General features: G+C 40.1%; 1 protein-coding gene across 4 annotated transcripts; it reads right to left on the bottom strand.

Annotated features, from left to right (window-relative positions):
* Positions 1-14,454: 14,454 nt before the first annotated feature.
* On the bottom strand, positions 14,455-26,822 carry KBTBD8 (kelch repeat and BTB domain containing 8). 4 transcript variants are annotated; one of them, XM_032649873.1, is made up of 4 exons: positions 26,755-26,822; positions 25,881-26,046; positions 20,435-21,549; positions 14,455-17,739 (listed from the first exon to the last, which is right to left on the bottom strand). In XM_032649873.1, exons 1-4 carry the CDS (start codon positions 26,768-26,770, stop codon positions 17,276-17,278), a joined length of 1,761 nt encoding a protein of 586 aa, XP_032505764.1. In that variant the 5' UTR covers positions 26,771-26,822; the 3' UTR covers positions 14,455-17,275. The 4 variants fall into 4 exon arrangements, with proteins under 4 accessions (XP_032505764.1, XP_032505763.1, XP_032505766.1 ...); XM_032649872.1 differs by having other exon boundaries at positions 25,881-26,091; positions 26,755-26,819; XM_032649875.1 differs by lacking the exon at positions 25,881-26,046 and having other exon boundaries at positions 26,755-26,788.
* Positions 26,823-27,768: the final 946 nt, after the last annotated feature.

The raw sequence follows: 27,768 nt of genomic DNA on the forward strand, positions 1-27,768 counted from the left end.
AGTCAGGTTCCTCTGAGCCGTACTGGTTAGGCAATAGGCGCTCTGATTCATTAAATCATCTGATTATTCTACATGAAGAAACAGTTTTCAGAGCACGAATTTAAAACGTACCCTTAACAATGAGCTAAGGAGTAAAAGGCTTTACTGAGTTTCCAGGCATCATTTCAGGAGTCATGGTCATTCTGAACACCCGGTTTGCACTTGACGCCGCGGCCTCTCTCCTTTCTCAGTACTGCGTTCCTGGTTCTCCCAGGACCTCTCTGTTCTTGGCTCCTTAGAAAGGCTCCCTTCCCCTTCCTGTGCCTCACGTGGGCCCTCCAAGGCTTGGCTTTTCCCCACACCCTTCTTTCCACACTCTCTCTGTGAACACTCACATGCCTCCGGGCTCCAGCTCTGCTCAGTCTTGGGATGGCTACCAAATCCACATCTTCGCCTGACCTATCACCTTCATTCAGTTTCCTGTCTCCAGGCCCATCCTGGCTGTTTCCCTGCACAGCACTCTATAGATAGTTATCCCACCATCACTTGCAACTCGACTCTTCCAAAAGTGAGCTCACTCGTTTTACATCTGACACTGGCTTCCTTTCCAACTGTCTGCTGTCCTAGCACCGACATGTTCTGTTTTTCGATAGAACCCATCCTGGCCATCCTCCTGGGTCCCCACTCACGAGGGACTGGGAAGAAATTCATAAATCCACTTTCATTTACAGCTACATTCTTATCCCATAAGTTTAGCAATTACCTTTCAGTTTCTTAGTTTCTTCAACAGTAAAAACGGAGGCAGTGACAGATGACAGCAGGACCAGAAGCAGGATCTAAAAAGATAACATATACAGACGCGTCTCGAAAATGTCATGCAAGAATAAGATATCAGCCGGTGGCTCATAAGTGTTAAAATATTTTTCACGTAGGAGGCTATTGTCATATACAAGTATGATCAGAAGGATCCACGGCCTTAAAATATAGAGTATGCCGTGCTGAATGGCAAATCAAACTTGTGCAGCTCAGCGCCCAGGAAAGTGTGGATAGTATTTTATTTTTGGAGGAGTGAAATGTAGGTTTAAGAACAGAATCATCTCTTAGAAACCTTCATGGAAGACGTACAGATGCACATATTTTGCTATATGTCACATTTACGTATGACTATAAAAGTATATATCCACGTGCCAAAATTGCTTCCTGTCTCTGCTGCTCCAGCTATCGTTCTCTTGTTATTTTATCAACTGTGGACTACAACCGCTCCAGGATTAAACCCTCAGGCACGTACTGTACAACCTGGGGTTGAAATTAGAGAAAGTGCCCATTCACTGGGGGCTGGGCCTAGCGCTGGGTACCATCTCCTAGCGTCCCCGGCTGCTGCCCAGACATGCTGTACAAACACTGTGTGAGAGGAACTAGGTCCTCCACACCTTCACACATGCAGGCTCTGATTAGCTCGTCAACTCTTCTGCCTGTGACTCGTGCCAACACCACAACCATCAAATTCTTTAGAAAACACAGGATATTCAAGTACTTATCACAGACCAGATGTTTTGGGTCAGGGACGGGAACCAGATTTGGCTCTCAACTGAGTTTCCTTTGGCCTGGGGGGGGCAAAGTAGCAAGAAGTTGTAAGAAACGGTTAACACTTGTATCCCCTGGCGGAGATGTGAGAGGCCACGGAACGTGTGTCTGTTTCTTCCGGGTCAGTAGTTTTCTCCGTGGTTTTTCACTCCACTCCTATTTCTAGGAGTTTGTCTTGTGCCGATCCAGAGCTCAGCCTGCAGGTGTGTGTGTGTGTCCATGTCCTGTAGTTCTCATTACTTTGAGTGGGAACAGGAGTACTGCAGAACTCTCACCTGGGAACGGTCTAGAAATGGGATAGAGTATGGTTTGAATGGGTATGGAAATGTCCTGTTTTTATTGAAAAGGCATGGAGTGCTCTGATTTTTTAAACTGCATGTGTCCAGCGCCTCTGTTTCCGAGTCTTGCCACCTCCAGGCTTCCTGGGCTGAGCGCTTGCACCCTCACCCACTCACACCTTGAACCTGCACCTTGATTCACAGCAGTCCGATCTCTGTCCCTAACGCTCTGCTGAAACCTTTCCAATCTTTAAACTGCCAGAGCCAGGAGCCTCTATTTAGTCTTCCTTTTCCTTATTTTCTTCGGATCACATTCTTGAAACTCTCTCCTGCAGTACTGCTCCTTCCTGAGTCCCTTTCTCCTCTGATAACTTCTCGGTTGCCTTTCTTGTGCCCTTTCAGCTGAATTTCTCAGATTTTTGTTCTTAGCGAATTTTTCTTCTCCTTTTACAGTTTGTTTGAGCCAGTGCATCCATTCACTCAAATTTAACTAAAACCAGCTCTACAGATGTCAGGCTCCTAAGTTCCATTGCTAACCTTGACCTAAGCTTTCAACCAATTGTCAGCATCTGTGGATTTCTTGTCATCTCAGAGGCTCTAGTGGTTACAAGGAAATGCCCCCCTGTGTTGTGTAGGTTCCTCTTGGCAAGTGACCTTTAAAAGGTGCCTTTGGCCACCGACTCATGGAGAGGCCTCAGACATCCTAATTAAGTGTTGGTATACAGTGCTTTGACCTTATTTTGTTATCCTTAAAGGAGCTTTAGAATCACGTATTTCAAGAACTGAACTATGTAACCTGAACTCTGCAGATCCCTATCTATAAATGAGAACAAAGGACAGGATAAACTCTCAGGACAGACTCTTTTCTGTTCTTAAAAACAGACAAACAAACAAACAAAAAACCCTAATTTTTATTTTGCATACAGAAGTTACAAGCCTTGTATAAATTGCTTTAAGTACTGTTTGTTTAATTTCAATCCTTTACAAATGCACAGTGCAGAAGTGAAAGTGAGAGCTGTGTGACTGTAAAACTGTGAAAATTGTTTTCATGTGTGGATTGTGGGCACAATCTCATTAATTAGAGTCCAGATGGCTACCCTTCTTTTTAGCATGTACCTTATATTAGCTATTAAGGAAATACTGTTCTACTAAGGGTGTGTTTTAAGTATACCTAAAAGACAGCAGTATAGCTGTGAATAATACTAACAACAGTGACCATTTACACAGTGTTTATTATGTGCCAGGCACTGTGATAAGAATTTTTCTTGCTTATTTGATCCTCACAAAAACTCTGTAAGGTGTATTACATTATTAGCCCTACTGTATATATGAGAAAATTAAAGTTCTGAGAGTTTAAGTAATCTGCCCAAAGTCACTCAAAACACTGTAATTCCTGTTCATAAGACCAATATAAAATACTTAGAAAATATATTACACATTTTCTGTTTGTTAATATTCATATCTAGTTTTTGTTTTTCCACCAAAACTTATAGTGTGCATATATTTGCAGAAGGGGAAAGAAAGGAAGAAAAGGATCTATTAAATCTCATTTATTTCTAACAAACTAATCAGTGGAAAATGTTCCGTATGTACATGATAAGGATAATTTTAAATGATTACATTGTAATGTTCAATTTAGCTTTAATAGTATAATTAAAATATATCTCAATATGATTGAAAATTTTAATTAAATTATATAATTTTGATTTGGCCCTGGAAAGCTGGGCTGTTAGGTACTCAAGAGTCAACAATCACTGAACTATGTATTAAATAATTCTGTGACCATATAAATTACAAACAAAAGATACCTAGGGCTTCCCTGGTGGCGCAGTGGTTGAGAGTCCGCCTGCCGATGCAGGGGACACGGGTTCGTGTCCCGGTCCGGGAAGATCCCATATGCCGCAGAGCGGCTGGGCCCGTGAGCCATGGCCGCTGAGCCTGCGCGTCCGGAGCCTGTGCTCCGCGACGGGAGAGGCCACAACAGTGAGAGGCCCGCATACTGCAAAAAAAAAAAAGATACCTAAATAAGATTAAGTATATGAACATGTTTACTAAGTAAGACTAACTTTTTAGCTTATTTTTTATTATGAAATATATCATACATATAAAAGAGGGCATATGATATTTATGTATGAGGTAAAGAATAACTCCTTCGCTTAGTAAACAAATAGAAGCTTATTACAGGGACCTCCAGATTCAGCACTGAAATGTAAAGAGTTTGGAAGTTGTTCCTCCCAATGTTACAATAAGAAAAACTATTCAACTGAGAATTAATGACTTTTCTTGGACCCATCAAATTAGGTTGCAGGGCAGTCACCCTGAAATCTAGAGCACAGGTGAATTCAGACAATTATAGTCAAGATCTGCTTACCTACACCAGAAGTCCCAAGGGCCATAAACTAATAACAACACTTAGATGGTAATTTTGATGAACTGCTGGAAGCTGAGTGTGGAGTAGCAGGAGAGTGAGAAACTCCTGGGCCCCTGCACTTTTGTGGGCTTTACCTACAGGAACCAGGTTCTCATGGTGAAGAGCTGAGAAGGATTCCCTAGAGGCTCTGGCATGAGGGGATGGGTAATAATTGTGAAATACGCCCAGAGCCTTTTCCATAACAAAGGCCTCTTCTCCAGGGAAAAATACTTTGACAGAGCTTGATTAAAAGCTGGAAGAAGAGCTAGCCTTCCCGTCTCATCTAAGAGGAAAAGGAATGAACACAGTCAACAGGGGTCAGAGCTTCAAGGAAATAGATTACGAACACTGCACCAGGGAAGGGAGGATGGGGCAAGGGAAAATAAAAAGCTGTACCACCGGAGAAGGTCACAGCCCAAGATACAGACCACTAAAATACTGAGATTTAATCATAAAACTTTACAATGTTCTCCCTCACCCATACCACCACACCAGCAGGGCTGCAGATAATAAGAGTGGTTTATAGCTGAAAGAGCTACAAGACACAAACTCTTTCTGAGAAGTACTTAGACAAGCCACCCCAAAAAAGACGGGAGACAAACCATGGGAGCTATAGGAATTTGATGCCTCTGGTACCAATAGCTAGAGCAGTCATTAAATACAGCCCAAACTCCTAGCCATATTAACATAAATCCTCACATTAAAGGTCTGTTTACCTCAGTTCCTATTACCTGATGCATCATGTCTGGCTTTCAACAATAATCGTGACATGCTAAAATAAGGCAAGAAAAACACAATCTGATGAGAAAAATCAAGCATCAGAACAAGACTCAGACATGTCAAAGATTTTGGAATTGTCCATGTGGGAATTTAAAATAACTCTGATTAACATGTAAGGGTCCTAATGTAAAGGGCACACAACAGGCAAGAACAGATGGGTGATGTAAGCAGAAAGATGGAAATACTAAGAAAGAATCAAAAGTAAATATTAGAAGTCAAAAACACTGTAAAAGAAATGGAAAATGCCATTGATGGACTCATCAGTAGACTGGATATGGCTGATAAAGCAATCAGTGAACTTGAAGGTATGTCAGTAGAAACTTTGTAAACTGACATGAAGAGAGAAAAAGGACTGAAAGCAATGGAACAGAATACCCAAGAACTGTGGGACAATTACAAAAGGTGTAACATGCACATAATTGGAATACCAGAAGGAGAAGAAAGAGAGAAAGGAGCAGAAGAAATATTTAACAATGACTGAGAATTTCTCTAAATTAATGAGAAACAGCAACTTACAGAGCTAGGAAGCTCAGAGAACACCAAGCAAGATAAATAACAAAAACCATCACGTAAAGATATCATATACAAGCTGAAGAAAACCAAAGAGAAAGAGAAAATCTTTCTTTTAGATGAGATGAAAAAAACACCCTACTTATAAAGGAACAAAAATAAGAATTACTTCTCTTATACTTCTCTTTGGAAGCTATGCAAACAGGAAGAGAGTGAGTGGAATGAAATATTTAAAGGTTGAAACAACAAACAAAAAAACAGCAACCTAGAATTCTAGGTCCAGTAAAATTATCCTTAAGAATGAAGGAGAAATTTTTTCAGACAAACAAAATCTGAAGGAATTCATCACCTACAGGTCTGCCCTGCAAGCCATGTTAGAAGTTCTTCAGAAACTGGTAAAACGATATAAGTCAGAAATTCAGATCTATGTAAAGAGATGAACAATGTCAGAGAAGGAATAAATGAAGGTAAAATAAAATATTTTACTTTTCTTATATGAATTGATCTAAAAGAATAACTGTTTGAAGTCAAAATAGTACCAATGTATTGAGTGGTTATAGCATAAGGTTCAGTGAAATGAATGGCATTGTTACAAGGACTGGAAGGGAAGAATCGGGAACTTTGTTGTAAGGTACCTGAACTCTACATGAAGCAGTACAGTGTTATTTAAAGGTAAACTTAGCTTTAAAATGTATATTGTAAATCTAGGCAACAACTGGAAAAAATGTTAAAGATGTATAATTGATGTGCTAAAAGAGTAGATAAAATAGAATCTGTAAATTACTCAAAACCAGAGAAGGCAGGAAAATAGATGAAAAAAAGAAGCAAGAATAAGGAAAACAAAGAGAAAAAAACAGTAACAAATATGGTAGATATTAATCCAACTATGTCGATAGTCACATTAAATGCGAATGGTCTAAATATACCAATGAATAGACACAGGTTCTCACAGTGGATATCAAAACAAGTCCCAAGTATAAGTCATCTACAATAAATCCATTTGGGTTTAAAGATTCAGATAGTTAAAAGAAAAGGGATGGAGAAAGATATATCACGGTAACACTAGTTAAAAGAAAACTGGAGTGGCTGAATTAATTTCAGACAGGAAGTCTCTAGAACAAGGAAGATTATCAGGGATTACATAATTATGAAAGGGTTACTTCTCCAAGAAGACACGATAAAGATACTTTGTACTAAACAAAGTGAAAATGCAGCAACATATCAAAATACATGAAATGTTACAAAAGTAGTGTTTAGAGGGAAATTAATAGGGTTAAGTGCATGTATTAGAAAAAGAATTTAAAATTAGTAACATAAGCTTCCACCTTAAGTAATCAGAGAAAGAGCAATTAAAGCTTAAAGCAAATAGAAGAAAATAATATATATTAGAACAGAAATCAGTGAAATTAAAACCAGAGAACAATAGAGAAAACTGGTCACCCAGAATCTGGTTCTTTGACAAGAGCAATAAAATTGATAAGCCTCTAGATGGGTAAATCAAGAAAAAAAGGAGGGCTTCCCTGGTGGCATAGTGGTTGAGAGTCCACCTGCCGACGCAGGGGACACGGGTTCGTTCCCCGGTCCGGGAGGATCCCGCGTGCCGCGGAGCGGCTGGGCCCGTGAGCCATGGCCGCTGAGCCTGCGCGTCCGGAGCCTGTGCTCCGCAACGGGAGAGGCCACAACAGTGAGAGGCCCACGTACCGCAAAAAAAAAAAGAAAAAGAAGAAAAGGAGAAGACACAAATTACCAACATCAGAAATGAAAGAGGGTCAATCACTACTGTTTCCATGGACATTAGAAGAAGAATAAAGGAATACTCTGAACAACTGTATGCCCACAAATTTGATAATGTAGACGAAATGGACCAATTTCTTGAAAGACATAAACAAAATTCACTCAAGGAGCTATATATAACCTGAGTAACCTAATATCTATTTAAGAAGCTGAATTAATTAAAAAAAAAAAAACTCTCAAAAGGTAAAGCATCAGGCTCATACCGTTTCAACTGTAAATTCTACTACACATTTAAGGGAGGAATTATACCAATTTTCCACTATCTGTTCCAGAAAATAGAGGGAAAATTTCTTCTTTTTGCGATTCCAGCGTTACCCTAACACCAAACCCAGATAAAGACATTATGAGAAAGGAAAACAATTGACCAATATTTCTTATTAACATAGACATAAGAATCCTGAACAAAATATTAGGAAATCAAATCCAACAATGTATAAAAAGAATTATATGTCATGACCAAGTGGGTTTTATTCTAGTTATGTAAGCCTGGTTTAACATTTAGAAATCAGTCAGTGTAATCCACCATATCATAGGCTGAAGAAGAAAAAGTATAGCATCACATAAATTATTTAAAATGTATTGAAAAAAAAAAAAAAGAAAAGCAGGGGAATTCCCTGGCTGTCCAGTGGTTAGGACTTGGTGCTTTCACTGCAGTGGCCCGGGTTCAGTCCCTGGTCGGGGAAGTAAGATCCCACAAGCTGTGTGGCGTGGCCAAAATAAATAAATAATAAAATGTAAAATAAGATAAAATAAAATGTATGAAACAAGCTCACTGAAGTGGGTGGGAGGGAAAGGCGCTGACCTAAATAACTCTAGAAATGAGTGGAATCTGTAAGAGTAAAGGCCAAAGAACTGTAAATGAGCACTGTGCTCTCATTAATAAAGTTGTATGGGATTGTGGGTTAACTGTTCTCACACCACTGTATGCATACACTAGAATTGAACAGTTTAGTAAATGGATGGCAGATGCTTGGAGCTAGGCTTCTCACTGTCAGAGGGGGAGAGAAGGCTAGGAGTTTCCATGTAGCAATAGATTAGAGTAGGAGGCATCAGTATGAACTAAGATTTAGCCTCATACTGATGTAGTTACATATAGGAATGTTTTCGATGTGTGCATATAAAGCAGTTAGAGGACACACACATACTTCCTTTTTCAGTCAGGTGAGAGGGGTCTAGAAACAAAGACCTCCCAGTAACAATGAGCACACCAAGTGCCCAGATCTCCAGTGAAAAGAACTAGAGATCCTTGGAGAAATGGCTGATCCCAGGCCTGGGGAAGGAAACATATGAATTAAGCCTGGAGCATCTTATAGGGCGGGAAAATAGGAACAGCTCATAAGATATTAAAAAAAAAAAAAAAATGAGAACACTCACACTAATGGGAGTACGTCCAAGGGGCACAGGAGCCAACTGAAAGAGCTCCCGGTGGCCAAAGCTGGAACAATTTGAGCCACAAAGTAAAGTAGTAGTAGATCACAACCCAAGTATAAAAAGAAATGTAAACAATAACCCAAAGTATAAAATGATTCCACACTGATATAAATAAATGATTGAATCAATAAGTAAGGGAGAAGAGAAAAATCTTTGCATTAGCATCCCAAATAACATATGTAGGTAACTCTGCCTTCAAGGTGGTGGCGCACAATTCTGCACTCCTTAAGTGGGAGCTGCACGCAGTGACTTCCTTTCAAAGGAAAGAGGGGGAAATAACTTTACAGAGAAGTCACCTAACAAACACTGTCTCAGCCAGGTGATCGAGGCTAACATCAATGGAGACAAGTCATATTGAGAGTATATACCCTTGACATGATGATGTGGATGGTACTTTAGCTCTGTGGTCTTCCTTCCTCAAACACATAACCCCAGTCTAATCGTGAGAAAAACATCAGACAAATCCCAGTTGAGGGATTTTCTAAAAAATGTCTGACGATTACCCCTGAAAACTGTCAAAATCATCCAAAACAAGAAAGCTTGAGAAACTGTCACAGCCAAAAGGAGCCTGAGGAGATGTGACAACTAGTTGTTATGTATCCTGCATAAGATCCTGGGGCATAAATAGGACATTATGTAAAACCTAAGGATTTCTTAGTAAAGTATAGAATTTAGTTAATAATAATGAATCTATATTGGCTTGTTAATAATAAGGGAAACTAGGTGTGGGATATATGAGAACTCTCTGTTCTATCCTCTCAATTTTTCTGGAAACAAATTATTTTGAAATAAAAAGTTTATTTAAAAAAATTATATGCGAGACACTTTTCCAGGTACGGGCAAACATTGGATGGCAAATCGGCTTGGGCTCTGCCTTCATAGAGCTTTCTGTTTAGTGGGGAGACACCAAAAGTTGTGGGGGAAAAAAACACTTTGGGTAGTAAGATCTAGCATGACAGGGGCATTTACTTTAGCTAGGATTGTTTAAACAAAAGTTTAATTACTGCAATAGGATTTAGTTAGGAAGATCTCTTTGAGACCTGAAAGATAAGAAGGAAGTGGTCATGCAAAGAGCAGAGGTGAAGGAGAGGCCACGTTTCCAGGTATAGGAAACAGCATGAGCAAATCTCATCGTATAGGAGCCTTGAGGAATTGAAAAAATGGCCAGTGTCTTAGGTTGAGTTTTTGCAGAAACCAGTTATGAGCAAGGATTTGAGTACAAGAACAAGGATTTGCATGCAAGTAATTCATTAGGGGGAGGGAAGGTGGTCCCAAGAAGCATTGGTTGGAGAGTAGGAAAGTGAATTAGGGAAGATGTGGTTATCAAGCAGATATAATGGGCAACTAGGGCTCATCCACTTAGGGGAACTCTAGGAGACAGTGTAGAATATGCCTTGCTTATCCCACCTGTGGGAAGAAGCTGGGGTCTTTATCAAGCAGCTCCCATCAGGAACTGGCTGTAAGCTGCTCCTCAGGGGTAACTACCTGTAACTGGAATACCTGTATGGCAAGTGGAAGCCATAAAGGTCAGTACACATGGAAGCAAGGAGTGCCAAGTGTGTATGGGAGGAACACCCACAAGGTCTTTAGATATAGCCAGTGTATCTAAAGAATAGGTAGCAACAGGGAAAGTGGCACTGGATAAGGTTAGAGAGGTAAGCAACCAGATGATGAGCAATTGCTGCATTCTACCCCTGGCAATAACACAGTACCATTTGTTGTAAGATCACTCTGGCTGTTGTACTGGGAGTGGATTACTGAGAATGTGGACACAAGTTGAAATAGGCAGAACGCTTATGCTGCTGCTATAGCAGTCCAGGCAGTAGAAGCTTGGCTTCAGCATAGGTGGGGTAGTGGAAAAGGAGAGAAGTGGACAGATATAAATTGCATTTTGCAGGTGGAGCTTTCAGGGAATGATGGAAAAGGAGGATTTAAAGATTTTAAGTTTGAGATGTCACCACCAACTCAACAGGAGCTATCTAGTAGGCAGTCGGATGGGAGCCTGGAGCCAAGAGTAGAGAGATGGTTTGAAAATATAAATTTGAAAGTCATCAGTATGCAAATGCCAAAGAAATAGGTGAGGTCAATGCCATCAGTAATTCAATGCCAAAGAAATAGGTGAGGTCAAATGAGAAGAGATGACAGAAGAGGACCCAGGGAGAGAAGGAGCCAGTAAAGGCAGGTTAGTAAGGAGAAGCCAGTAACAAGAGAATTTTCGGAGCATGGTATCCCAGGAGGCCAGTGAGGAAAGGGCTTCAGAAGAGATATAGTGGTCAACTGTGCCAAACATGTCTGTGACGTCAACGAAGACAAGGACAGAAATGTGAAGAACGGATTTAGAGCTTAGTGTTGTTGGAGACCTTGACAACAGCAGTTTTGGTTATGAGGAGAACGTAGTGACTGGAGTGGTTGAAGAGTGACTGAAAGCTGGGAAATAGAAACAGCTTGTAGAAACAACCGATTACAAAAGTTTGGCTTTCATGGAGGCCAAGAGAAGGGGCACTAAGTGGAGGGAGATGCTGGACCAAAGGACAATTTGTTATTGTTTGGTTTGGTTTTGCTCTGTTTTGCTAAGTGGGAGAAAATTACATTTTTTGTTTTATTAGAATGATCTGAGAGGGAATGTTGGATGACTCGGGAGAGGGAATGGTAAAGGACCTGGAGCACAAAGCAACCACAGGTAGAAACAGCACACTTCTTCCACATATTTTAAGAGGAAGAGCAGAGAAGATTCAGGTAGATGGTGGGAGGAAAAGGGAGCACCTGTGCAATGGCTGCTATCTTCTTGATACATCATGAAGAAAAGTAGAGAACTAAGAACCAAGAGGGATAAAAGATATATGTGGCAGTTTGAGAAAAGGTAAAAACTGCTCCATTATGTTGAGAACCCATGGGAGGTACATCATGCCAAAGAGAGTCAGCTTGACCATGGAATTTCTCCAGCAGTGTTCCTCCACTCAGGGCCAGACACAGAGGTGGCTCATAGCTGGGATTTTCAGGGTTGGGGTGTTTTCAGGCAAGTGTGGCAGTAGCAAAGAGAGGGACCTGAAGAAATGTAAAATGACATTATTTTGAATGGATCGTGGAATTTAAGATGGGTAATTTCAGAAAAGTCCCCAGTAGGGGCTGATAGATAGTGGAAAAAGTCATGGGGTCAGTGGATTGGCATCTCAATGAAATTCAGAAAACCTAACTGCAGGATTCTTGAGCAAGTGAGTTTAAATAATAGAGGTGGTAGCTAGTAGGAAGCCTATTACATATTTTCTATCATTTTAGTGATTTAAAATACATGATTGAAAAGTAGAATATTGTGTCTGTGGTTACCTAAGTCATATTGAACTGTGTCTCCCTCAGCATATATAAAATATACTTTCATAAATTAAAATTTTGCCTTGTGGCTTAGCAATTTAAATCTCCAAATATATACTTGATGACTGGAATGTCTTCACTTTTTCCTTTCTCTGGGATGGCAGCCATATTGATTCCTCTGTTCAAACGTGTAGAATAGCTTCCTTATGAACCCACACAAGTAAACCAGGCTAAAGCAGCTTACCAAAAAAGGAAGGAAAAATCATCAGACCCATGAACCAGATGCCCAACTTTCTAGGTTCTGGGATCTTCTACCAAAGAGATATAGGTCGTCAAAATGAAGTGTGGAGAATGAGAATGATGGACACATGCACTTGATATTTACTAGAACTGGTAGTAGTTAACGCTACCTCTTCGTGTTTACTATTGAGAGCCATTTAAGTTCTGTCTACCAAAGGTCCAAATCAAGAACCTTTAGTGTACCCTCGACACATTAAATGAGGGAAAATACTTTTTTCCCTACTCAAATCCATTATATAAAATTCCAAATTTCACTTCAAAAAACTAGCAGGTGTCATTTACAGCATTCTTCTGATGAGTTAGAGATCCCAGACCACTTATTTTTAATTTCTGTTTTTGCAAATAATTTTTCAATAAAAAACAGCCAAGATTTTAGGATGGCAAGTCATTTTAACTTCACAGAACCAAAATAACAGTACTCTAAATCAGTATTTCTCAAGCCTTTTTTTTCTTCAACTTGTTTGAGTGACAGAACTCGGAACAGTCGTATATTAGCATAATGATATAATGATGGGGATGCAGGATGAATAACTGAAGGTATTTTCCTACCTCATCTACTTCCTTGTTGAGAATCAATCAGTTACAAATTATAGTAGCTATTATAAATAATAGTGTTGAAAAAAAGGTGGGACTCAGAAAAGGCAACCATTAAACACAAAATACAGAGCATCTGCCTTTCTATCAGTTTTGTTTAGAACTAATGTAGCACATAGAAACTAGGTTGAGGTCAAAGTGAAAAACTTGGTTCTAATCCCGGGTGAGCCCGTCATTAGTTAGATGACCTTCAGTGATTCACTTGGTCTTTGTGTTTCTCATCTAATAAAATAGAGGCAATAGCACTGGTTCTACCACTTCTCGGGGTGCTCTAAGACTTAAATGAAAATTCAGTTTTTTTTTTTTTTTTTTTGCGGTATGCGGGCCTCTCACTGCTGTGGCCTCTCCCGTTGCGGAGCACAGGCTCCGGACACGCAGGCTCAGCGGCCATGGCTCACGGGCTCAGCCGCTCTGCGGCATGCGGGATCTTCCCGGACCGGGGCACGAACCTGTGTCCCCTGCATCGGCAGGCGGACTCTCAACCACTGCGCCACCAGGGAAGCCCGAAAATTCAGTTTTTACAAACATTGAATGCCTAGGATGTCCGAGGCACTGAGCTGAGGGGAACAAGAAATAAAATAAATCCCTTGCCTTCATGGAACTTACATTTTAATGGGGGGAGATAGATGAAAAATAAATCAGGAAAAGATGGGTGGTACTGGTGGGGGTGGAGTTGGAAGGCATTCTGTCTTACATGAGGTGGTCAGGGAAGGCCTCTCCGGAGTTTTAAAAAATAGAAACTTAAATAAATGAGTGGTCAGGGCTTCCTTGGCAAAAGACATGGCAAGAGCAAAGGCCCTGATGTTGGAGGGGCTTGGTGTGTCTGAGGAACAACAGTCAGTGTGGCTGGAATGGAGTGAGCGGGTGGAATGGCAGTGCGGTCTGAGCAGTGTGATTTAGATTGATGGTGGAAGGAAGGGGTAGGGCTCTCGTATGAAAGGAAACGGGAAGCCGTTTCCTGGAGGGATCTGAGCAGAAGAATGTAACCTGACTTACGTTTTAATAGGATCACTCTGGCTACTGTGTGGAGGACAGAATAGATTCTGTCTTCCACAGAAGGGGTCAAAGGTGACTGAAAGGAGACCAGTTCAGTGGCACAGCATTAAGGCAGACAGAGTAGGCTAGTTTAGACTAGGGTGATAGCGGTGCAAGTGGTATGTGGTCAGAGTCTAGGTGTATTTTGAAGGAAGAGGCAACAGGATTTTCTGATGGATTAGACATGAATTGTGAGAGAGAGGAGTGGGATACGAAGACTTGTGGGCAGAACCAACTTAACAAAGGAGCTACCGATATGAGTGAGCTTGCTTTAGAATTTCAAGAGCATTATATAAGGTGACCTTAACTAGTTCATTTTGTACTGCAGACCAGGCATTTGATAGAATAAAATCTTCTCCTTCTACTCCTGATGTAAGGTATTTCATGATTTTCACCCAGTTTTAATTCTGCAAAACTCAATAGTCAGAGGTCAATTTACGACAATGGAAGTTTTCAGTCAGAAAAGGTTTTATTATAAGAAACAATGCCATCAGATAAAAATGCAAAACCTTGTGCAATTATGGCAAAATGTTTAAAAATATCTACACGTTTGCCCCCAAAGGACTACAGTACTTACTACATACCTGAGCACTGAACATTTAATGCCATTTTAAACTGCCTCACGTAGGGAATCTGATTCCTTGCAGGTCACGTCCACTTTTTCTCATGCACCAATGAAACCAGCTTGACGCTTAAGCTTCAACTTTGTAGGATAACAGAAAACAAAGATGGAAAATAAAGAATACAATTTCTACTTTCCTATAACATAGTTATACCACGTCCAGTTTTCAGTGTGTAAAAACTATATAGGAAAGTGCTACATACTTTCTTCAAATGCAAAAACAAAGGTCAAGTGGGACTGGCATCTGTCACCCCATATTTTAATTCTGTAGTACCCACTGGGCCTTTTACTTATAGTCTCATCATACTATGCAAGTGTACCTTAAATATCTAAACAAAGATCCACGCATATTACTAATCTTAGTTTTCTAGGACCTCTTCTGAAATCATTTGAAAAGTGGCAAAATATCCCAGCTGTATAATTTAAACAAATAGTTCTCCATACAAAATTCAATATATATCCTACTTCCATAGCAAATTCTAAACCTTGGCGTTGACACACTATACTTAGACCACACCCTCAATATAGCAAAAGGATCAACTGTTGCGCAGATCAAGAGAATAAATCGACTGCAGAATTAACCACAGTACACTGTACTCCTATGCATCACACGGGCACATTGTAAATTAACTCAGTATTCTAATGTCATGGTTTCAAGTAACACGTTCTTCTAAATAAATACAGGAGATTGTCAAAAAGCGGCAGGAAGTCTTAGATATGCAACAAAGCTTTCAAAAATAAATTACATGAACATCTCTTGTAAAACTTGGCTTTGTTTTTTTCCTCCCTTTGCATTGCAGCACAGTAAAGATGCTTCAAAATGCTCACAGAAATAGCCCCAAACCAGCAGGAAGACAAAGAAAAAATGGGGAGAAAAAACATAGGTGATTAGTTGACAAAGTCGATAAGGAGATTATAGACACACTACCAAGGCCAGCAAGAAGACAGCACGTATCCAGCTTCCCAAGACTAGATTTTAAAATGTGAATTCTCGAAATGCTGTCCACTTTAAATTCGGCTTCAGGAAACGTTCCCTACTCGTAGAGGGCTATGACAAGCAGTTTGGAAAGTTTCTGAAAAACGAGGTATGTGATGCAAAGAGGCAATGTTTTAAATTTGTTTCACAGTATCACATTACCATTTGTGCAAGTTTTTAATACAAACCATGCCAGTTTGTTTTAACAGAATCAAAATGTTCCAGTTAAGGACAGACTCTGGACTATACTTATATCCTTTATTAATTATTCCAGGCAGAGTAAAAAATAAGTTACTGATCCAAATAACTGCCTTACGTATAACACATGAGTTGATTTGTCCTCTGTTAATATTTCTAGCTAACTGTTAGAAAATCATCAGTTAAATATGAAAAACTGTTTAGTACCTATAATGCTATGGTTCTATTCACTCACTCTTTTCCTCCTCAATCACCTTCAGCTAGAACAAGGTTTTCAATGCAAAATTATTCATAACTGTTAAGTGCAAAAATTAAAAAAAAATGAGGTTTTATTTGTTATAGGTAACGTAAAAGCCATTAAATGAGACTACTGCAGGAGTTTTATGTTTCTGGAAAACAGAATTTTAAAAATAGGAGTAAAACTTCACATTACGCTCTGTGCAGAAGAGAAATAAGTTACCTTTCATTGTACTGATACTGAATGGACAGGTAGAGGATAGGAAAGGGGGTTAGGCGACAAAATGGCCCATGTTAGTGCAAAATGAGTGTAATATTCTTTTCACTATTCTAAGATTGAATCCAGTTAGACCAATAACTGGCCATGCCTTGCCATCATGCTAGTAGAGAACCCTGTGAAATCACAAGAGTTCAACAGGTAAAGGACAATGGCCATGAAACTAACATACCAGTTTGAAAGGTAAGCATAGGCTCAGACAATTTAAATCTACCTAACTATACACATGAATTAACTTATACTAGCACCAGCCACCTGTGATTTTGAGCCCTTTTCAGGATTTAAAAAAATGAGACAGTGTTAGCACTTGAAAAAACTGTCAACGGAAAACTGCTACTTTAAAACTTTAGCTTAACTTAAAGCAACATGGGAAATATAAAACAATCAAACTAAAAGCTCTTTCTGAGACTGATCTGGTTTTCCTTCAATTTACTCTAATAACAGAACACATTTAAATCCAGTACACTTGAAAACAGTACACAAATATACATATATTCAGAATGAGGATCTCAGTTAGTGCGTCTCTGGGGTAGAGAGGTCACAGCTAAAGTCCTAGTGATATTGCCTCAGATTTTTACCCGTATTTAAAATAAAAAGTCACATCAAACTATTTTGGATGTCTCTAACCCATAATACCCTAACCACTCTTCTAAGAGTGCATAGTTGTTGATTCATCTGGTATCTCAGTGACTATTCATCACAAAATTCTAGAATGATGTGATTACGTTTATACCAGAAAAAAAAAATGCTGATAATTGCACTTTGTTACCTTTTGCTTACTGAAATGAAAACATCACAAGGATGAAAAGAAATCCCTCCCTACGCTCATCTTTAAGAGCACCCATCTCCATGTATAAACCCTCTCAGCTTTCTTAAATACTGACAGCACTTCTCGTATCATTGAAAGACCAAGTTTCCTCGAGCACAAGGTGCCAGTGAGCTCACTAAGGCCTGCCATTCATTAAAGTACTTTCTGAAGACACTGAGGATAGAGTTTAGCAACAGCACATTCAAAATGCCGGCCAAGGTCCCAGAGCCGATCTGGGGTCTCATACACTTTCATCCATTGGTCAGTGATGTCATCATATTGGTAAAGAGAATTTTTTCTGCTGGTTCTGAAGACATGTTCTTCAACGGTCACTTGAGTAGCTCGAACAAATAAATGGAGTTTGTTCTGGAAAAGTACCAGTTTAAGGTATGGGTTTATGGACTCATCACAAGGAAAGTCCTTCTTACGAGTCCATTTATTGAGCTCAATATCATAGGCTTCTACAGTAAACATCCGCTGATGATTTCCACAGGTTCCAGCTATGTAGTAGATAGAGTTCTTGTATACAGCTGCTAAGCCCTGGATTCTAGGCACAGTCATGGGGGTTAAGAAACCCCAGTAGTCTTTCTGAGGCTCATAGAAGAGGAAAAATTCTCCTAAAGAAAGAAAAAGGGGGGGGAAAAAAAAAGAAAAAACAATAATATGTACATTTACATGTCTCTTTTTGGTTGTATGTTGAAGACCCAAAGGTATAATTTTCCAAATATTTTACTTTCTAAAACATTTCTTTTATAATCTCCATAGATACATTAAATATTATGGTAGCTTAAAACATCTTCATTCCATGCACAACATAACATAGTATTAGAGTGAACGTGAATTGGGGTGTTCAAAATGGGGAAGTATGAGGCATTAGTTTGGCTTGATGGCAGTATAACAGTTAAGAGCTTGGTTTCATTTACTCTCTCCAATTGGGTATTTCAGAAAATTTATTTGAAGCCAGCTCTAAAAAAAAAACATTAATGGTTAACCAGTAAGATGAAAATATGTATGAAAATATGTATATAGCTTCAATCATGAGTAAGCCACTATAAATTTAAGTACTAATTATTTAATTAGAAGATGGTACATAGAATTGTTCAGATTTGTATCTATGGGCCACTAATGTGTTCACTTTAGTGTTGGTGTAATGCAAAGACAAATACTCAAGAGGAGAAAACATGACCTTAAGATGATAGAAAACACGCACATTATTTATGAGAATTGACTATGAGTCAGTTTCAATTCTATTTTGACAATGAAAGAGTGTGCTGAGTCAGAGTGCAATACAAAAAATGTCTAAAGGAATTAAACTAGTGAAGATTTACAAGAGCTTGGTAATTATGACATTTGTATAAAATCCTTGATATGAAAATCTGAATCCTTTATGAACAGATTAAATGATACTCCGGTAGCCACTGACAGTAGAGCATAAGCTTCTGACTATTCATGTCAAGTTTATTTATATAAAGAGGCTTTGTTTAGATTATAAGTACCTACTTCTAGGTCGAGCTTCCCCTTGAAAACTGTTCTGAACTAGGTTAACTCCTATCAACAAATATAACTGCCTACTTAATAAAAGTGATGCTGTAATTTTAATTTTTCACAAAAAGCTTGTTAAAGTCCTAGCTTTTGCCTGCATATTATGTATGCTTATTGACTAACATATAACAGGATTCTTAATAAAGACAGGAATTAACACTTTCTACCATGTACTACCTCTCTAAAAATTTCTTATAAAAAGGAAAGATAATACATTTTAAAAGTTGATTTTTAAAATCTAAAGTCTTCTTAATAAATTAAAACCAGTGGTGGGCAATTAAGAAAACCCTCAGTGCCTCAGATTTCTCTTTTATAAAATACGATCTCAGATTAAACAATGTTCATTCCAGCCCTAAAATTCTATTAATTCATTGTTACTTTGCCTTAGTATTTACATTAATACACAACCTTTACATTCCCTTTGGGAGTCATCTAATTAATTCTATCTCTATCAACTAACTGGTTAGCCAGTAAAACCAAAATATATAAAGAGAGAGCTCCATCATATTGGATGATATAACCTATTCAACCACACTTGATCGATTTTACATCCATTCAGGTACTCCATTTTTTGGCAAGACCAACAAACCTAAATCATGTCCATGCTTCTAGTCAACTAAAATAAGGCACTAGAGAGTACTACTCCCTCTGGAGAATTAACTTTACATTGAAGTTTAAACATATGGGTTTAGGCATTTCTAGGAAATTTTAAGCTGGATAAAGGATTAGAGCAAAGAATATTTAAAAAAAAAAAAAAAAGAATGGGAAACGACCTAAAAAATCACGTGTGTCTACACAGAAGTTGCCCCCTTTTCCTTGTTTTATTTGAGTAGTCAGTGTAAGGAAAACATTTATATATAAGCAGTTAAGAAACACAAAAGAAGAATAAGGATGTTGGTACTGTCAACACTGCATTCAGCATTCAAGCAACTAAGATAAGAATTCAAACACAAGGAAAACATTAGCACAAATCAGAACCTTGAATCAAATATCTTACTTGCTCTTACTAAGTTCCTCTTTCTACTTCTACTAGATCATCTTTGCCAGGGTAATAGTCTTCAATCGTTTAAACAAAAATTTTTAAGCTAAGTATATTATCGTCCCTCTCATAATGTTAACAGTAAGAAAAAGGAGACATCTCAAAGTTTTTCAGTGAAAAAAACTGAAAACAATGTTATGGATGACAGCATCAACTGCAGTGAAATTAAAATCTTGAAGACTGTAATTGAAAACTCTTTGTAATTAAGTTTCATAACCTTTGCGATCGTAAGGCTTATACAAAATTCTTTGGCAACTGAATAGTACAACTGCAGTTGATGCTTTGTTCTTTTTTCTCTTTTAAACTAATCCAGTAAGTTCCATAAGAAAAGTAGTTGCTACATTTCTTGATTATATATTACTGAACAGCAAAAATGTCATGTATCAAACTTGCTTTCTTGTTTGAAGTCTTAAAAATGGCTCTGAGTTTTTCCCAAATCCTGAACTATTATTTATGAAAAAATATTTTCAAAAATACTTATTCCGCATGATGTCAAAACACAGTAAGAACATAAAACACAGGATCATTTTAGGAACCTGCCTTTTCTGATTGAAAAGTGTATTTTCTTTACTGGTCTTTTAAAAAACAGACTGGTCCAACAAATAGTTTATGATAAGAAAGCCAGAGGCATTCCTCAATGAACAGAAACAACTTATGTTTTACTATGAGTGGGTGAACCACAATTTGACCTGTTACCCTTTCATGAAGAACTAAATCACTTAGGCACCTACCCTGTAAAACATAGATCTTCTCTTTGTACTCCACAGCATTATGAAACTCCATAGCAACAGGCATGGCACAAACGGTCGTCCAGCAATTCTCTCTGCTGTCGTAGCACTCCACAGATTTTAGCGAGTTTCTCCCATCGCCTTCATAAACTCGCCCTCCGATTGCATACATCTTACCACAGCAATACACCAGTTTGCAGCCTATTCTGGCTCGAAGCAAGGATGGTTTGGATAGCCACCTATTAGTGGAATGGTCATACATCCAGAAATCATTTTCTGCCTTGTGGTCGATGGAGACCTCACTACTGCTTGGCCTGTACCCTCCTGCTATGTAAATATCATTATCTGGTGATACGAGAATCCCAACTTCTCTTAGATCATTTGGTGGTTTGCATAGTTTGAACACTCTTCCTGTGAATATATCTAGACAAGGCACTGTTTGCTTCTTTCCTGAGTGTTTGTGGGCAGCATCAAAACATATGATCATTTCCGATGCAGTCATTCCAAGTCTCTGTGTACAGCCATTGGTACTGGATGGTCCCTTTTCCACATAGCTTTTGGCTATAGCCTGTGCAAACTGAGGTGGAATTTTCTCTATAAAGGTGTCTTCCATCAGAGGAAAACGTATGCATTTGGCAAAAATTTCTGGAAGGTGCACTTCTCTTTCATTCTGTTCGTGTTCAAACCACCTTACAATGCTCTCATAAACATGCTCTTCCCGGTCTACGTTTAAGTCGTCACTGTCTAGGATACTTATCAGTTGGTCTTTCGTCAACTGAAGAAACTCTTGTTCTTTGGTGACACACAGGAACTTTTTACGAATGTATTCTTTAGATCGATCTCCGAGTTCCTGATGACCATAATGATCAGCAAAGATGAAGACTCCAATAGAATTCTGTGGGTCCAAATGACTGATCATGTACTTAGCACATTGGTCCTGGATGGAGGGAATCTGGAAGATGCTAGCTGCAGTGAACAAGGCTTGAACATTGGCCTCTGTCAGCACAACTCTGGAGGTATAGGCATAGTTCAACACTAAATCCATCGACTCAGCTTCAACACCGACGATTCGAACTTCTTTTTGAGTGCTTTCTGTAAGGCCGCTAGTGAACATGGATCTAGGAAGGAAAGAGTGGTGAATTTATGTGTGCTATAAATAAAAATTATTGTGGCAAATTTTTAAAAACATAAAGTTACCACAAAGACAACATTTTGAAACAGTAAAATATTTCCTAATGTGTTTCCCGATATCCTAAATATCAGGAAAGCAGATAAAAGTTGATCATCTAGCAGAAGAATTTGGTCTGGCTAATCTTAAAAAACCCTATTCTCAGGCCCTTTGTGCCAACTCTGAGAAAAGGAGAGTATACCTAAGGCCCAGTCAGTCCACTTTGTGCCAACTCTGAGAAAAGGAGAGTATACCTAATTAAAGCACACCGGAAGGTGGCATGGAATATTCCAGGACATCTTATTTCCCTTGGAGCCCAATCGAGGCTTCTGGTCAAGATGCCTTAGGGACTTGAGATCTTCAATCACCAGGTCAGTCAGAAAGTTTAAGAATACCCATAGAGTGTCAATGTGACACATTAGCATATAGAGACTGTCTAATAAAACGTCTCATGACCCAGTGGAAATTTACAAGGCAACCTGTGCTCAAAACATATTTTTAAAAATTTCAACTTAGAAAAACAAGATGTTCTTCAGAAGTTCATATTTTCTATCTACTCTATCTACTTCTATGTACTTTTAAAATAATTATCCTTTAAATGCTTCCTTAATGATCATAGAGAATATAAAGAACATCAATTCACTTATCCTTGGATATTTTGAAAACTTTTGCTTGACTCAAAGTTACCATATTTTTACCTATATATATTTGTATATAAATAAAGATTACAGTAGGGTTAATATAATACCTACTTCTAAAGAGAGTTTAAGAATTAACTGATTCTTTGGAGAAGATAATGGTTTTCAAAATTCCAAACTTTTGTCTTTGAGACCAAGCTTTTTTCTTTTCTTTTTTTTCTTTTAAATTATCTGTGTATTTATGGTACTTTCTTGGCCAAAACATTAAGTAGCCAAAAGCCTGGCTCTTTATTTAAAGTCCTAGTCGTTTATAAACATCATTTGCCTTTCTTTTCCCTCCTTTAAGGTTTCTTTCTAGGCTGTTCTTAAAATTAAATAAAAAAAATAAAATCAAGGGCTTCCCTGGTGGCGCAGTGGTTGAGAGTCCGCCTGCCGATGCAGGGGATGCGGGTTCGTGCCCCGGTCCGGGAAGATCCCACATGCCGCAGAGCGGCTGAGCCCGTGAGCTATGGCCGCTGAGCCTGCGCGTCTGGAGCCTGTGCTCCGCAACGGGAGAGGCCACAGCAGTGAGAGGCCCACGTACCGCAAAAAAAATAATAAATAAATAAATAAATAAAATCAAAAGGTCTTTTAAAATCCTCTTGAGAAAAGGACTGTGTGCCCTAGAATGCTTAATAGATGTCCGTTGAAGACACCGACCTAACACTGCTGATAAACTCCATTATTCAGATCCAGACCCCTCCTATTTTATTTTTAAGTGTGATCCTTGAATGGGAAGATTTCCAGTCACTTTTAAAGTTTTCATCAGAAACATGAAATTAATTCAAAAATGCAATATGGAATATTGGAGGTATACAAGGGTACCTGGACCCAGCTTGTTGCCTGGGCTAACCGTCCTTTGAGTCCTATTTTTACTTCTACTATGTAAATTTTAAGTGTAATATCATGCAGACTTTTTTTTCTTAAATGACTAGAAACTAGATGTACCATTGTATGAGCTTGTTTTCAATTCAGGTGCTGAAAAACTCAGTTATACAGCTCCCAATTAAAAAGAAAAATAAAGCCCTTCATCAGGCAAAGATTAACTCCCAAAGGAGAATATTACCACATAGCCCTTTATCATGGGAGCTACTACTGACTTGAATAAGCTGGTCTCACACACAGGAGCAGCGTGACACTCAAGTTCTCCTCTGTTCTAATAGGCTCTTTATGTAAACTCGATATGAAGTGGGAGTACTTCCCCACACAAAACCCTGAGCAGCAAAAAGTTTCTATTAATCATACGAATTTTACTTCTGACAAGTCACTGGGAGCAGGAAACAGCCAGGCCAGATTTCAAGCTATTCTATTCTTCCACCAGTGATGCAAGACTTAGAAACTATTAAGTATGACTTTCTACAACTCACATAGGAGCAACAATGGTACCAAGAAAGTTCTGGGGCTTCCCTGGCGGCGCAGTGGTTGAGAGTCCGCCTGCCGATGCAGGGGACACGGGTTCATGCCCCGGTTTGGGAAGATCCCACATGCCGCGGAGCGGCTGGGCCCGTGAGCCATGGCTGCTGAGCCTGCGCGTCTGGAGCCTGTGCTCCGCAACGGGAGAGGCCACAACAGTGAGAGGCCCGTGTACCGAAAAAAAAAAAAAAAAAAGTTCTGTACAAACAGCTGTAGCAAGAGAGAAGAACCTAATCCTTAAGTCTTCTAGCCAAATATCTTCATTTGAATTCACATACCTTATGCTTAGAAAGTTTTTCAAGCATTTCCTTAACTGCTTGGAAATTAAGAAAATCTACTGTAGCATACTTCTTTCCAAGTGATTTGTCAGGTCTTCAAAACTTAATTTTAAGTAAGTATGATCGTTAAATGATATAAGCCAGAATATAGAACTACAGTGAGATATAGACATCTTCACTTTATTTCTTTTTACTATTCAAATCTAATATACAATGAACACTTCTGTATATTAAACTTTAAAGAGAACCCACCCTTGTTCCTAAAAAGTCATACAGTGCCTAAGAAGCCTGGCTCTGGAATCAAACCCAGCCTCTGCCACTTACTAGTTAGATAGATGATTTAGGCAGGTCACTTAACCTCCTTGAGCCTCAGTTTTTTCACACGTAAAATGGGAATAACAACTATGTAGAGACAGGATTGTAAAGATTACATAAAGTAATGTATGTAGAGTGAGCCCTGCCCAGAGCTTGATAAGCAGTAATTGTGACAAATATTTAAACACATAAATGACCTAACCATATCTAATGGATAGCCTAGATAAATAAATCTCACCAGCAGTTTCCATTAGAGGCCCAACTTCATACCTTCTGTGTATACCTGTTTCTTCTTTTTTCTTTCCAGCTCACTGCCTCATTATGGTTAATACCTAATAGTCCAATGACCTACCCTACGTAAGTCTAAATGGTTACATCACAAGCAGCAAACTTAAGTGACTATATTTAACACAGTATTCTGAGAAAGAGGAACCAGAAACCAGCGTCTGGAACACTACACTGCTATATGCCCTATAAAGGTTGAGAAAATTATTTCACAATCATTTCATGCACCATTTCTGAATACAGAAAGGCTTAAAGTGAGCACTTAAGCAAAAGGAGAAGTTAAACAGGAAACTGCCTTTATCACTGATCTTAGAGTATGAAATTATTTTTTAGACCCAAGTTTTGAAATTTTACTTTACAAAGTTTTATGATGTATAAAGATGAATATAAATGAAAATGAAAACTTAGCTTAAAAATACTTCCGGGGCTTCCCTGGTGGCACAGTGGTTGAGAGTCCACCTGACGATGCAGGGGACACGGGTTTGTGCCCCGGTCCGGGAGGATCCTGCGTGCCGCGGAGCGGCTGGGTCCGTGAACCATATCCGCTGGGCCTGCGTGTCCGGAGCCTGTGCTCCGCGGCGGGAGAGGCCACAGCAGTGAGAGGTCCGCGTACCGAAATAGAAAAAAAAAAACTTCCGGAAAAGAAAAAAAAAAAAAAAAAACTTCCGGAAATCTTAAGAAATAATCACTAGCCTGGGGCCTAAGACACATAGAAACTGTATTTCATTCATTTTCATTTCACTGCTCTTATCCCCTGGGCATTAAAACAATCCATTAAGTGGGTAATTTGTTTTAAACTCTAAAAGAGTTAATGTGCACGAAAGAAATCCTGGATAAATTTTTGGAACAAATTTCAGATTAGCACTGTCCAATCAAACTTTCAGTAATGGAAAGGTTCTGTATCTGGGCTGTACAGTGTGGCCGCCACTACCTACAGGTGGCTCCTGAGCACCTTAAATGTGGTTAGTGTACGTGAGGAAGTGAATTTTTAATTTTAGGTAAGTGAAGTTTAAATAGCCACATGCGGCTAGTGGCTGCCATATTGGGCAGTGCAATTTTAGATTTTCTGAAACATACAAACAAAAACATGTTCACTAACTTAAAAACCAACCACCTGAATTCTAGAAGAATTTGTCAAATAAAAAAAGGGGCGGGGTGCGCTTAATAAAATAGGGCATGTTATTTACTCTCAGGAAACAAATGCATTGGTTTCATCTCATTCTTGCATCTCAGTCTAAAAGTCAAGTGGGCAATACTGAGGGAGAAAGGGAACTTGGTGAGGATATCAATAGAGGTTTCCACCATCGTCATACCTGAAGTAAGGGCTGATTGCAGCAAGAACGTTTCTATGACAGGAAAATGTTTTCCCGTGATCCACTTCCACTACAATGTCTGTCAGCTGTCCTTCATCGTACATTGTTTTGAGTTGCTTTAGAATACTGCAAGCATGGAAGGGGTCCATGGCATCGTTGGCTGTGTCTGAAGATGGAATCACATTCGGTGTTGGGGAAGACTTACTTAAATCTAGGAGGAGAAAAATCGTACAACCACAAGAAGTTCGGAGCCAGTTTCGGCGTCGCGGGTTTTATTTTTTGTTTTTTGGTTTGGGTTTTTTTTTTTTTTTTTTCCTTGGTGTGTGTGGGATGGGGCGGGGAGTTGTTTGTTTCTCGCTTGGCTTGTTTTTCCCCCGCTACAGAAATGCATATATGTACACAGACACCCTCAGTGGGACCGCGAGGTAGGAGCTGGGAAAGAGCGAGCTGCGATGCAAGTTCACACACCAGCCTGCTCCTCTGGGAGCCCGGCGAGCTCGAAGCCCCGTGCTCGCAGAGGGACCGTGCGGGCAGAACAGGCGAGGTGTCTGCGGCGACTCCGCCGACAGCCAGAACGTCCCAGCTGAGAGCGAAGGACAGGAGCCTCACGAGGGAAGCTCGATGGATGGCGGCCGCCAGTACCCCCTCAACCGCCTTGCGAACAGGTCGGAGCGGCGGCCGGTACCCGGCCTCCCCATCCCTGTCCGGCCGGACCGCCCACCTCCCTCCGCGCCATTCATCCTCCCTCCCCTCATCCCTGTCCACCTCTCCATCCTTCGCTCCGGCTCCTCATCGCCACCGCCTCAGCTCGCAGCCTGAGCCTCGTCCCCGGCCCACCTCCCCTCCACACCTCCCAAGCCACCACACGACCCACCTGCCGACGCGGCCATTTCTCGACGGGGCCCGGGCTCCAGCTATTTAAAGAGGAAATGTCATTTCGCTTCTCTCTCTCCCGGGTTCCGGCTCTTCTAAGCCGCCCCTAGCCAATGGGGTGGCCTATGCATCCGGCTCCGCCCCCAAGCTCCGAACTCCGGGCGCCGATTGGCCACGAGGAGCGCACAGGTGAGTCGGGAAATGTAGTTTTATTGACCCCGCTCCCGCGTGGTCCGGGTAGGGCGGAGGCCCAAGCTGGGGATTCCTATTGGCTGGTCCGGGCGGAGGCGGAGCGCAGGGAGCCCGCCAGCCTGTGTCTGTGGGGCGCGCAGTGCCTGCCGGGAGAGGTAGTCTTCTGGCTGAGGAGAGCTGTCATTCTGAGAGGCTGGGGTAGGGGAAGCTCTTGAAGTGCAAATTTCCCCATTTTAGGCCTCTCTCCAGGCCCCCGGATCTTTTTTTTTTTTTTTTTCCACCTTGTTCTTCGTTTCCTAAATCTCCTGCCAATGACTAGCTTCCGGTATGAAAGCGGGGGTCCGCGTGAGGGCTGTGAAACCAGAAAAATTTGGAAATGGACAAGAAGGCTGTTGTCCAAAAATGCGAAGGAAATCTGACACCCCACCCCGAAGAAAAATATCAGGAGGCCGAAAAGCAAGCCATCTCTGATGAATCACCTGTGACACCCAACTGAAATAGCATCGCCTTGGCCGAGTGCTCCGGTTGCCACAGATAAACTTGGTCTGGTTACAACGGCTGCTCAGGATCGTTAACTCCCACTCAATGCCTTGCTTTTCTCGAGCACCCGGGGAACACCTGTTCCACTTTTAAGAGTACAAGAACATTATAAAGGGATTCAGACGCTTTCCTTTTTGCTCCTGGTAAATGGAGTGGTTAAGATACTATGTAGACTGGGATTTCCTTTGACGAAATACTGGAAAGTGCCCTGAGTCTGGAGCCAGGGACAATTATTGAATCCCTAGCTCTTTACTTCTTAATGTGGATAAGACCCTTAGATAAG

The sequence above is a fragment of the Phocoena sinus genome, chromosome 11, assembly GCF_008692025.1.
Source record: "Phocoena sinus isolate mPhoSin1 chromosome 11, mPhoSin1.pri, whole genome shotgun sequence".
In the NCBI taxonomy this organism is placed as follows: Eukaryota; Metazoa; Chordata; class Mammalia; order Artiodactyla; family Phocoenidae; genus Phocoena; species Phocoena sinus.